Source organism: Mirounga angustirostris, unplaced genomic scaffold (genome assembly GCF_029215605.1).
Source record: "Mirounga angustirostris isolate CCGP_5_RB_7025 unplaced genomic scaffold, mMirAng1.0.hap1 SCAF_2, whole genome shotgun sequence".
In the NCBI taxonomy this organism is placed as follows: domain Eukaryota; kingdom Metazoa; phylum Chordata; class Mammalia; order Carnivora; family Phocidae; genus Mirounga; species Mirounga angustirostris.
In genome coordinates, this window is record NW_026991710.1 from 71614808 (window position 1) to 71627054 (window position 12247).

Genomic DNA, 12247 nt, shown 5'->3' on the forward strand with positions numbered 1-12247 from the left:
TTACAATAGCCAAATTAGGAAAGTAGCCTGTGTCCATCAATGATGAATGGATAAAGAAGATGTAGTGTGTGTGTGTGTGTGTATATACACACACACACAATGGATTATTTAGCCATAAAAGAATGAAATCTTGCCATTGACAACAACATGCATAGATCTAGAGAGTATAACACTAAGTGAGATATATCAGTCAGAGAAATACCATATAATTCTGCTCAAATGTGGACTTTAAGAAACAAAAGAAATGAACAAAGGAAAAAAGAGACAACCAAAAGAACAGACTTTTAACTATAGAGAACAAATTGATGGTTACCAGAGGGGAGGTAGGTGGGGATATGGGTGAAATAAGTGAAGGGGATTGAGAGTACACTTATCCTGATGAAAACTGAGTAATAGAATTGCTGAATCACCACACTGTACACCTGAAACTAATATAACACTGTATGTTGACTATATTGGAATTAAAATCTAAAAAAAAGGAAATGAAAAGGCAACTCAGAATGAGAGAAAGTATTTGCATATCCTATATTTAGTAAGGGATTTATATCCAAAATTATGAAAGACTCATAACTCAATGATAAAGAAAATCTGATTAAAATATGGGTAGAGAATCTGAACAGACATTTCTCCAGAAATATATAAATGGCCAATAAGTACATGAAAAGATATTCAACATGTGGGAAATGCAAATCAAAACAATGAGATACCAGAGTGCCTGGGTGGCTCAGTTGGTTAAGCATTTGCCTTCGGCTCAGGCCATAATCTCAGGGTCCTGGGATTGAGTCCTGCATCGGGCTCCCTGCTCAGCAGGGAACCTGCTTCTCCCTCTGCCTCTGCCTCTGCCTCTCCTCCCTGTTCCTGCTCTCTTTCTCTCTCAAATAAATAAATAAAATCTTAAAAAAAAAAAATGAGCTACCACTTACCAGGGAAATTCCAAAATTCCTCTGAAAGAGAAAATTTGATGGAAAAATAAAGGAGCACAAGAATGAGCCATCTAAAAGCCAGAAACAAACTCAGGTATGTGTGCAAAGTTAATATGTGATAGAGTTGGCACTGTAAATTAGCAAAGAGATAATGCTGCTCAGTGTATTATTTGGCAACAATTAGCTATCTGAAGAAAATCAAACTGAATCTATACATGACACATGATAAATTCTAGATAAAAGTGTAAAGTTAATCATAAAAAAGCTATAAATATAACAGAAGAATATATATTGTAATACCTTTGTTATTATTAAGACAATATTACTAAGCAAGAAATAGTATTCAGATTTATTATTAAGATACAAATCCTGATAAAAAGAAAGGGGAAGAGTTGACAAATTTAAGTGAATTAAAAATTTTAAAAATTTAATAAATCACCATAAAGCTAAAAGGCAAACATAATAGGAATGAAGTTCTACATTTTTTTTTAGCAAAGGATTAGTTTTTAGAAAACCTAAGAACTCCTACAAAGCAAGAAGAGCCATAAATATAAAATAAAGTAAAAAGCAATCATAAGACAGAAGCAGAAACTACAGAGAAACACAAATATAATGCCACCTACCACATAAGTCTAAAATATACACAACCTCACAATTAGGAGAGCATTTTTTCCCATTAGATCAACAAGTATTTAAATATGTGTTAACACTCAGTATAGCAAGCTTACAGGGAAATGAGTATTCTAAACACCAATGGTAGAATTATATAAATTGTTACAGCCTCATGAAGGGCACCACACATTAATTTTAAAATGCATAAACTCCTCAGCCAAGCAATTCCACTTCTAGGTTATCTATTCTAGAGAAATAGTTACAGATGTACATAAAGAGTTACAACATTCAATACGTTCACTGCATCTCTGTCTTAATCTATAAGAATTGACACCTCAGTGCTTATCAGTATGGGGAAAATTAACCGAGTTAGGAAAAATTCATAGTATTCAAAATATTAAAGAATGAGGTATATAAGAGTGATATTAAAAGTTCCAGTGGTACTGTAAAAAAACCAAGCTTCATAATATATGCATCATGATCAGACTTACATTTAAAAAATAAACATCTATGGCTGTGTTCAGAAATTAGGAAGGATATCTACCTAGTGGTTATGGATTTTATCCCTAGGAAGGAGAGGTTGGTGTGGGAGGTACTAATGGGGGATACTTTATTTTTATCCTATATACCTCTATATTATTTGAGTATTTACAATGATAATATTACATGATAATCTAAATTTAATAAACCTATAACTGGAATTACATGTTGAAAACCTATAATTAAAGAGCCACCCAAAAGCCCAGCATTCAGAGCACCAAACATTCATCTGTTGTTGGTGCATATTCTTCCATTTTATGATTATACATTTCATAGCCAATACCTTTTTACATCTGAAATTTTATGTTCTTTCAAAAGTTAACATTATTTCATGAGGATGTTCCCTTATTAAAAAAAAAAAAAGTTTCCTCATCTACTGACTAAGGCAATATAGTCATCTTATGTATTAAGAAAAGCATTTCCTTTGTTCGTCTTTTTGTGGTTCATGTGAGAATTATCCTTGAATCATAGTCCATACATGTGATAAAGATGATCAGTGGAAAGCTAAGTGAGGTCACTGGAGTTGAAGTGTCTGCTTTTCCTTAACCTAAACTGAGGAACTTCAAGGACAACATAAACCACTTCTGCCTCTTTAGAATCAATCAGATAAATGAGACAGTATAGTACTTGGTAAGAGCTCAATAAACAGCTGTTTTAAGAATTATACTCTATTTCTTTTTTTTTTTTTATTTTTTGAATTATACTCTATTTCAATGTGAAAAGTACCTAGTGGCAACTTCTATATTTGTAAGTTTAGAAATACGTACCAAGTCGATCACAACAATGTACATGTACTTAATGCCACTGAACTGTACACTTAAAAATGGTAAAACGGTAAATTTTGTTATGTATATTTTACCACAATACAATAAGCTTAAAAGCTATACTAATTAGTAGAGCCTATAATAAAAACTCATCACTTATTTGATATTTGATTGAAGCAGGTTACCAGAAATTCCAGATCAAGCCCAATCCAGTAAGTCAGCAACAAAGTATGAATCTGTGTGTTATAAAATAAGTGCTCTAGGTGCACCCGGGTGGCTCAGTTGGTTAAGCGTCTGACTTCAGCTCAGGTCATGATCCCAGGGTCCTGGGATCAAGTCCCACATTGGCTCCTTGCTCAGTGGGGAGCCTGCTTCTCCCTCTGCCTGCCACTCCCCCTGCTTGTGCTGTCTCTCTCTCTCTGACAAATAAATATTAAAAAAATAAAAATTTGCTTTCACCTCTCTTAGAATCTAGGGTTTCAAAATTACTGAACAGTTTTCCACTTATCTTCATTTCTTACACGTAAATCACCAAAGGCTTATTCTGAACGTAGGAGTAAAAAGAATAAATACAGCTTATTTCGTTAACACAAAGTTCGTGAGTAAAAAGTCAGTGGAGCCTATGTTTGAGATATTTATTCATGAGACCCTAACATATCCTATGAAATGCTAATATTTAAAATTTAAATCTCAGGACACCTGGGTGGCTCAGTCAGCTAAGCGTCTGCCTTCGCCTTGGGTCATGGTCCCAGGGTCCTGGGATCGAGTCCCACATCAGGGTCCTTGCTCAGCGGGGAGCCTGCTTCTTCCTCTGCCTGCCACTCCCCCTGCTTGTGCTCCTCTCTCTCTCTCTCTGACAAATAAATAAAGTCTTAAAAAAAAAATTAAAAAAATTTTAAATCTCTAAGGTTACAATGGGAATAGTTATTAAGGTAGAACTTCTTGGGGTACGCTCAGTCAGGTAAGCGTCTGACTCTTGGTTTCAGCTCAGGTTATGATCTCAGGGAGAGATTGAGCCTGCAGAGGGCTGTGTGCTGAGCAGGGAGACTACTTGAAGATTCTCTTCCTCTGCCCCACCCACCCTCGCGTGCATATGCGCACATGCACTCGCATGCGCTCTCCTCACTCTATTTTTTTTTTTTTTTTAAAGGTAGAACTTCCGGCCATAGGCTGTGAATGTCCTGGAACCCTGGACTCACCGTGATCTAAGCCAGAGTTTATATTTGGACAGTTATTCTGAGAACTGTAATATTACTAGTTCTGGGCTGATGAATGAGTCTACAGATGAACTGAGTGTACAAGCAGATACACTATTTAAAAAATTGCTGAGAATTTATGAGAGCTTTTAAAGTGTGAGTATATTCTTTCTCTGTCCTTATAACTAGAAGAAATGTGTTTGATATCAGTGGAGATTAGTAGGTTAATAGGAGAGTTAAAAGAAAAGTCCCTGGATTGCAAAATCATGTTTCACATATCAACAATTAAGGAATTAACAAGGAAAAGGAAATATGAAGTTTTACAAAAATTCTGCTATAGCACCCGCCAAGGAGACAAGTTTATTTCTAGTCTAGTTAATGCCTAGAAAACAAATGTAGCAAAGGCTAATTTTCCTGTCACTGACATACTGAGCCTGTATTTTTCTATTAGCAATGATTTTATCAATTTAAAAAATTATGCAATATATTATACTCCTTCCCTTTCTGCTAATCAATGTTTCAGATTAAAAATTTTTAAATGCCCTTTTTAGTGAAAGTAAAACTTATTTCCAGAATTTTATATAAGGTTGTTGGAAATATTATAAATTGTGGTTTTCATGAGAATGCGTTATCTGCCTTATTCAACACTGGGATGAAAAACAAGGATAAAATGCCCAATAGCAAGCTAGAACTCCTCTACCACAAATTGGTTGACTTTTCAGTCTGAAATACGATTCTACAACCCAAGTAATTTCAGGCAGCGATAAAGAAAAAGTGGCATGTAATATTAACAGCAAAACTCCACTAACTTACTGAAAGCAATTTGGCCCAAACACAGTGGCGAGGTTGTGGACATTCATGCGATTCTGCACATGGTGCTTGGCTACTTTTGTCAAGAACCGGCACAGGTACTTGAGGAGGCAGTAGTGGGTGTCTGGCAGCTCTTCTATTAAGTCTCTTAAACTACTCTCCTGAGCATCATTTCTGTCATCTGGAAAGAAAAAGGATAAAAAATGCTCTCAGGCATATTTCACAGTAACAAAAACAAAAGCACAGAGGCATAATAAGGTCTAACATTTTATTCAGGAAAAAATTCCTGAAGACTTAAATCAGCCATTGGAAAAAGAGGGGGGGGGCAGTTTTGCCTTTTCTTTCATTTTTGAGCATTTAACTTTTTTTAATGTTAAAGATTTACTAACTTATTCAAGACATCCTGAAAATCATGACCTTTACTCAGTGCATAAAATGGGTTCATATTTCACTTCTGTGTGTTCCTTACCCAAAATTAAGGTAAAGGTTGGCTTTTTATCCATAGTGGAGCCTCCTATTTGATTACTGTCTTCAAGTTGGTTAAAAAACAAGAATCTCTTAGTTGAATAAAATTTAATACAAGAGACATTCCTGGATCATCATGAACAGGACTCAACTTAGTTGTCAGGAAATCTGTAGCTAGAGAAAAATGAAGGAAACTTTTAATTTTTTTTTTAAAGATTTTATTTATTTATTTGACAGAGAGAGACACAGCGAGAGAGGGAACACAAGCAGGGGGAGTGGGAGAGGGAGAAGCAGGCTCCCCGCAGAGCAGGGAGCCTGATGTGGGACTCGATCCCAGGACCCTGGGACCATGACCTGAGCTAAAGGCAGTCGCCTAACCAACTGAGCCACCCAGGGGCCGGAAACTTTTAATTTCTATATAGCTTTTTATCTCTCCCATGTCAGAGTTTAGAATTTGATATGTGCTTCTCATACAAAAACCAAAAATATCTTACAGTGAGCCAAAATTCAGACATATGAAAAGTTTCCTTCAATTCTCAAAGATTTATGTGTTTTGTCAATATCTAAATACAGTCCTTTTAGGCACATGTCTAAGGCAATGAAAACTTAATCCAGTTACTACTACTATACATTGGATTCCTTAATTTACATAGGTCAGCTGCTTTAGCCAGTCAAGTGAATAAGAAACAGTAAAGTGAGGCAAATGTGACACAAAGGAAGTGGATTTGTCAGTGGTACAAAATTTATGCATAGCATTAGGCCATCGAAAGAAGTGAAAATCCAGAAAACATGCAGAAAGTCACAGAAACTGCTGAGTGGCTGCAGAGCAAGGATTAGGAAGGTAGGCTCAGGAGTCACTTTCTGGGTTAGGATCCTGGTTCTGCCACCTGCCACCTTTGTGACCTTAGACTCTATACTAAACCATTTCCTCATTTATAAATGGAAATACTAACTACCTCATAGGGTTGTGATGAGGATTAAGAGTTTCAATTTGCAAAGTACTTAAAACAGAGAGGTTGACACATGGTAAGCATTATGTAACTACTTGTTAAACAGAGTAACTTCTTTTACTTTACCTTCATTAATTTGGTTTTATGAGAACACTGAGGTTTTAATGAAATGCTTTTAAAATGAGTCCATTTCACCCTTTTGAACGCTAGAATAAGGGATGCTGCCAAAAACAGCAATGCCAAAAATGTGTAGACTTCAATCATTGTTAAAATCGTTTTGGAGAACATTCTATATATGATTGGAGTAATTATTTCTCACAGATCACCAACAATGTGATCCAATAATCTATACAAGGTTTATGGAAAAACAGTTTTCTTGATATTAGAAAACTTTCACATTAAATTACTTTAAAAAGAGAAATCATATACAAATACTTTGATAATCCCTAAAAACATGTGGTGTGTTGCTTATGATGGCATTATTTTCCACTGAATTATGATGTTGACTATGTAAGAAATGGAAATAATTAAGTTTGGAGTAAAAACTTAAAACTACCCATTTCTCATACCTTTATGGTTAGAAATAAATATGATCTATAAGAAAATGAATTCTATTTCGTCTTTTTAATTTTCTTACAGTGACTAATCCAAAGTGAATCTGGATGTTTTCACGGGTGTGTACTGTCTGTTTAAAACTGTGGTTTAATTCCAGCATTTAAGGATACAGGCAACAGCATTCCAACAGCCTTGATAATGGGCCGTTCGTCTTCTGGCTCTGAAATGAAACCTCAAATCCTAAGGCCAGCAATGTGTGAAGACACCAGATTGAATAAAAACAAATACTGAAAACAGTTATGAGTGGGGCGCCTGGGTGGCTCAGTCGTTAAGTGTCTGCCTTTGGCTCAGGTCATGATCCCAGGGTCCTGGGATCAAGTCCCACATCCGGCTCCCTGCTCTGCGGGAAGCCTGCTTCTCCCTCTCCCACTACCCCCCGCTTGTGTTCCTGCTCTCACTATCTCTCACTATCTCTCTCTCTCTAACAAATAAATAAAATTAAAAAACAAAAAAAAGAAAACAGTTACAAGTTTATGACAATAACATCTTTGAAAGAGCGGGAGCACTTTCATCATTTATTTCCAATTTTTGAAATATGATAAATAATTTTCCCAGGAAATAAAACTGACAATAGGAAGGGAGACAGATACATTCAGAAAATCTCAAACTTAAAAAAACAACATAATTCCTTTAGAGAATGAATGGCAGAATCAACAAATATGTTCTCAACAAGAAAAAGTAGTTGAGGAAAAAGTATCTTCTGTTTCCTATGATGGAAGACAGATTCAGTGATTGACTCACTAAGCGAGTATGTCAGTGTCCTCTGCCTCAGAGGTTGTAACGGCAACACGCTCACTTTGAACCCTGAATATTCATAATTTACCTCCCAACTCTGTTCAAATATACTGACAGTGCAGTAAAGACCTTGATTTATTAGCATAACATTTCTTGTCACATCTTTTCCTACTAATTATGTGTTAACATACTGAGAATCTGTAATTTGTGCTGTTTCTGGAAATGTGATAAATATCACTGCTACACTCAGCCTGCAGCCCTCTTATAGACAAGATTTCCAATACATGAGAATAATTGCTCAACACCTTTAAAAGAGGCTGCTAGGGGTGCCTGGGTGGCTCAGTCCATTAAGCATCTGCCTTCAGCTCAGGTCATGATCTCAGGGTCCTGGGATTGAGTCCTGCATCAGGCTCTCTGCTTGGTGGGGAGTCTGCTTCTCCCTCTCCCTCTGTTCTCTTTCTTTCTGTCTCTCTCCCTCTCACTCTCTCTCAATAAATAAAATCTTTAAAAAAATGTTTTAAAAAAATTAAAGAGGCTTCTAGAGGTTGCCTAGCACAGCAAGTGGGGGCAGGGGTGGTTGGAGGGGAAGCAGTATTGGTATAAATGTGCCTTTTGATTCCTGAGAGCAAAAGCTTATAATAATTATTTTATTATTGCTTGCATTATTTTTTGATTTGCTGATACCTAAATATAATAAACACTGCCTTGCCATTCATGTTCTTGCACTGATATTGGTAATCACAATGGCTTCAAGGTCTCATATTATTAAAAAAGCAAGCAACGCTTCTATTTTTGTGAACATTTATTCATTATACTTATGCTATGTGTGATATTTATCACATGCTTTCTGTGGTCTGGCATTCTCTAGGGATACAGCACTGCAAACAAACTTTTATAAAAGTTATAATATAATGGGAGAGACAGGCAGTAGTCTAATAACATATATGTGAGTGGTAACATAAATGCTCTGAAGAAATATAAGGCAGGACAATGAGGAATAAAGCAGAGTGATATGGGGGTGGGAACGTTCACTCAGCATGATCTGGGAAGGCCCCTCTGACATGGCGACAATTAAGCAGAGAGCTGAAGGAAAGGGGGGAGCGCATGCTAAGCAGTAGAAACAGCAAGGGTGAAGGCCAAGTGTTGGGAGAGTGGCAGGAAATGAAAACAGGAGACAGTGGAGGAAAGAGCTAGGGAAGATCATTACAGTCTTATTATAAACCTTGTTCCCTCCTCTTCAACCCTGAGCGAGGGTTTTGAGCTATGAGATTGTTAAAAGGAACACTCTGGTGATGGGTATTAAAGAGGGCACATACTGCATGGAGCACTGGGTGTTATATGCAAATAATGAATCATGGAACACTACATCAAAAACTAATGATGTATGGTGATTAACATAATAAAAAAATGATATATGGCCTCTATCCTCAAAGGGTTTTACTCTAGTTTGGGAAGATAGAGAACATATATTAAATGTAGTTTGCATAATAAAACAATTTTAATGTTGCACCAGAAAAAAAAAAAAAAGGACCACTCTGGTTGCTGTGTTGAATCTGGACTGTAGGGGGCGCAGTGGAAAGCCGGGGGCTGACCTGGGAGAGGCCAGTCCCAGAGAGAGAGGCTGGTTGCCTGGAGCAGGTTGATCACAGGGAGATGGTAAGGCAGGGGCCAATTCTGGATATAGTTTGTATCTTGTCTGTTTTACACATGGAAGTTGTTTGTTTTATATATGAAAAATGCATGCATGGAATACACATTCAGTCATTCAACAAATATTTACTGAGTGGCTATTCTGTGCCTGGCACGATTCTAAGCATTTGGGATATATCAGAAAACACAAACAGAAATCCCTGCCCTCAGGGAACTTATATTCTAGTAGGTGCGACCTTAAGCAATAAAAACAGAATTCAGAGCACCAGTCGGGGTGAGGGTGGTGATTACAATATAAATAAGATTGTCAGCAAGGCCTCATTGAGAAAATATTTGATGTTTATTGGCAGTTAAAAAAAATCCATAAACTAGCAAATGTAAGCTCATTCAGAGTTGGTTGGGGGCTGAGGTTTAAACATCTTTTAAATGCCTTGCATATAAAAAGTGATAGTTTTAATAGACTGAAACACACTTTTAAGATACACAGATAGTAACACAAACTAGTATACAAATAAAGAGACATCTATATTCCAAATATATCTTGAAGAAATAAATACTTTAGTCCATTTATACAACTAGCTGAGCTGAAGTGTTAGGTAGGAAGGGGATCAGAGTATTCAAATGATAACAAAAGTTGTCATTTGGTGGTCAGAGGATAAGGATATTCAGCAATGAAATTCCACAGAATGGTCTCTGAAACAGAAGTGAAATGTACCTCTGCAGTTGTATTAAAATATTTTAACTGTTGGGGCACCTGGGTGGCTCAAGCGGTTAAGCATCTGTCTGCCTTCCGCTCAGGTCATGATCTCAGGGTCCTGGGATCCAGCCCCTCCTCCCGCTCCCTGCTCAGTGGGGAGCCTGCTCCTCCCTCCCACTTGTGCTCTCTCTTGCTCTCTTTCTCAAATAAAATCTTTTTTTTTTTTTTTTTAAGATTTTATTTATTTGACAGAGACAGACATGGCAAGAGAGGGAACACAAGCAGGGGGAGTGGGAGAAGCAGGCTCCTCCTGGAGAAGGGAGTCAGATGTGGGGCTCGATCCCAGGATCTGGAATCATGACCTGAGCCGAAGGCAGATGCTTAACAACTGAGCCACCCAGGCGCCCCTAAAATAAAATCTTTAAAAAAATATTTTAACTGTTTAAACTTATAGTTATTTCTAGAATTAAAATCGAATAAAAATTAGAATACATTATAATTTATGAGCCAAAAGGTTTAAGAAAACTTTGCAGATGGAGTAATGGTTAATAATTAAAAGTCATCATTTTCCTTAACATTAATCTTTTCCTAGGACAAGAACTTTCTCCACTAGTGAAAAGAGCCACTTCAAATTATACAAGTTTTCTTGAAAGCTTTCATTTGTTGTTGGCTAAATTTCACCCATTTCTCAAGCTAAAACACAAAAATAAAACAAGCACAGTATATATAGTATACAGAGAAAACTACTCAGCACTTAAAGACTATACCATAAAAACTTTTGCATTCCAGATTAAGTAGCAAACATTGAACCATGTGACAAGTATTTGTTCTCATTAAGAAAAGATTATGATCGGGGTGCCTGGGTGGCTCAGTTGGTTAAGCGACTGCCTTCGGCTCAGGTCATGATCCTGGAGTCCCAGGATCGAGTCCCGCATCGGGCTTCCTGCTCAGCAGGGAGTCTGCTTCTCCCTCTGACCCTCTCCCTCTCATGCTCTCTCTCTATCTCATTCTCTCTCTCAAATAAATAAAATCTTTAAAAAAGAAAAGAAAAGATTATGATCATAATTAGCAATGCTGAACCTATATCACAGGATGGCACTTAACTCTAATCTGGACATTTATCCTGGTGCTTGTCACGTGCTCTGATTTTTCAGTGGCCATGAAGTTATACTGTACTTACAACCTTAGCCTCAAGGAGAGAAAAAAAAAACACGAAAACAGGCAAAATGCTAATCTCTACCATGATATATCTCAGAGCCAATGAGAAGGTCAACATTAAAAGACCCAAAATATTTAGCCTCATGGCGCCAGATTTATCGAAGTAGCTTTTTATTTCCTCATTAAGCCTCACAAAGGATTTATGAAAACTTGCTAATCTGTTAGATAGAACAATAAGCTGTTGCTGACTTTGAAGATGAAGAAAGGTCATAAGCCTGAGCATGTGGACAGCCTCTTAAAGCCAAGAAGAAGCTAGCAAGAAAACAGGGATCTTGGCCTTATCACTATATGGAATGGAAAAGTGCCAAGGATCCAAGTGAGCATGGAAGCAGCTTCTCCCCTGGAACCTTCAGATAAGAACCCAGGCTGACCAACACCTTGACTTTGGCCTTGTGAACCTGGAGGAGAGACACCAGCTGAGCCCACAAACTTCTCACCCATAGAATACTGAGATAATTTGTGTGGTTTTTAAACCACTAAATTTGTGGAAACCTGTCACAGCAACAATAGGAGCCTAATATATCTCCAGTTAGAGAGGACTAGACTGAAAGAGATTAATTAACTTGTCCACGTTCACACAGTTACCAAGTAGCCAAGCTGCAACTCATATGTGGCAGTCTGACCTCAGAGCATGTGATCTGATCAGTGCACTCTAACAAAGTTAGATATTGTCACTGTTATTATCATAGAGCAACTACCACACTGTCTCGTACATGTAAATGTTTAACAAATGTTTCCTGAATCAACAAATGAACAAGCAAAATTGGTAAGTGGTGGAGGTGGGAATCTTAATTCATTTATGATAAATTATAGCTTCTTAAGGTCCTGAGGTGTGTATGGGGGAACGTTTTAATAAAAACTTCCATGAATGTCTGGGCACAAAATGCTTTGTAGAATACATGAGAACAAAACATGAATTGTATTTCTTTCTAAATATGCAGTTGCAAAGAATGGGGAAAAATAATCATAAAATGCCAGCTACACTGGATTAGACTGGGTTTTAACCCTGCATTTCATACCCCAGGAATGGAATCACTTCTTTAGAGTGAGGAAAAGCTTACCTAAAGAACAT

At 37.1% G+C, this 12247-nt stretch overlaps 1 protein-coding gene across 7 annotated transcripts in view; it reads right to left on the reverse strand.

Annotated features, from left to right (window-relative positions):
• Positions 1-12247, reverse strand: part of FAM13A (family with sequence similarity 13 member A) — a 351485-nt gene that overhangs the window by 280317 nt on the left and 58921 nt on the right. For 6 of the 7 annotated variants that reach the window (XM_064584795.1, XM_054508809.2, XM_064584794.1 and 3 more), the window contains exon 4: positions 4849-5026. The exons of the other annotated variant lie outside the window; for it this stretch is intronic. In XM_064584795.1, the coding sequence (XP_064440865.1) occupies positions 4849-5026 (178 nt within the window). The remainder of the gene's footprint in view (positions 1-4848; positions 5027-12247) is intronic. 7 annotated transcript variants of the gene reach the window in all.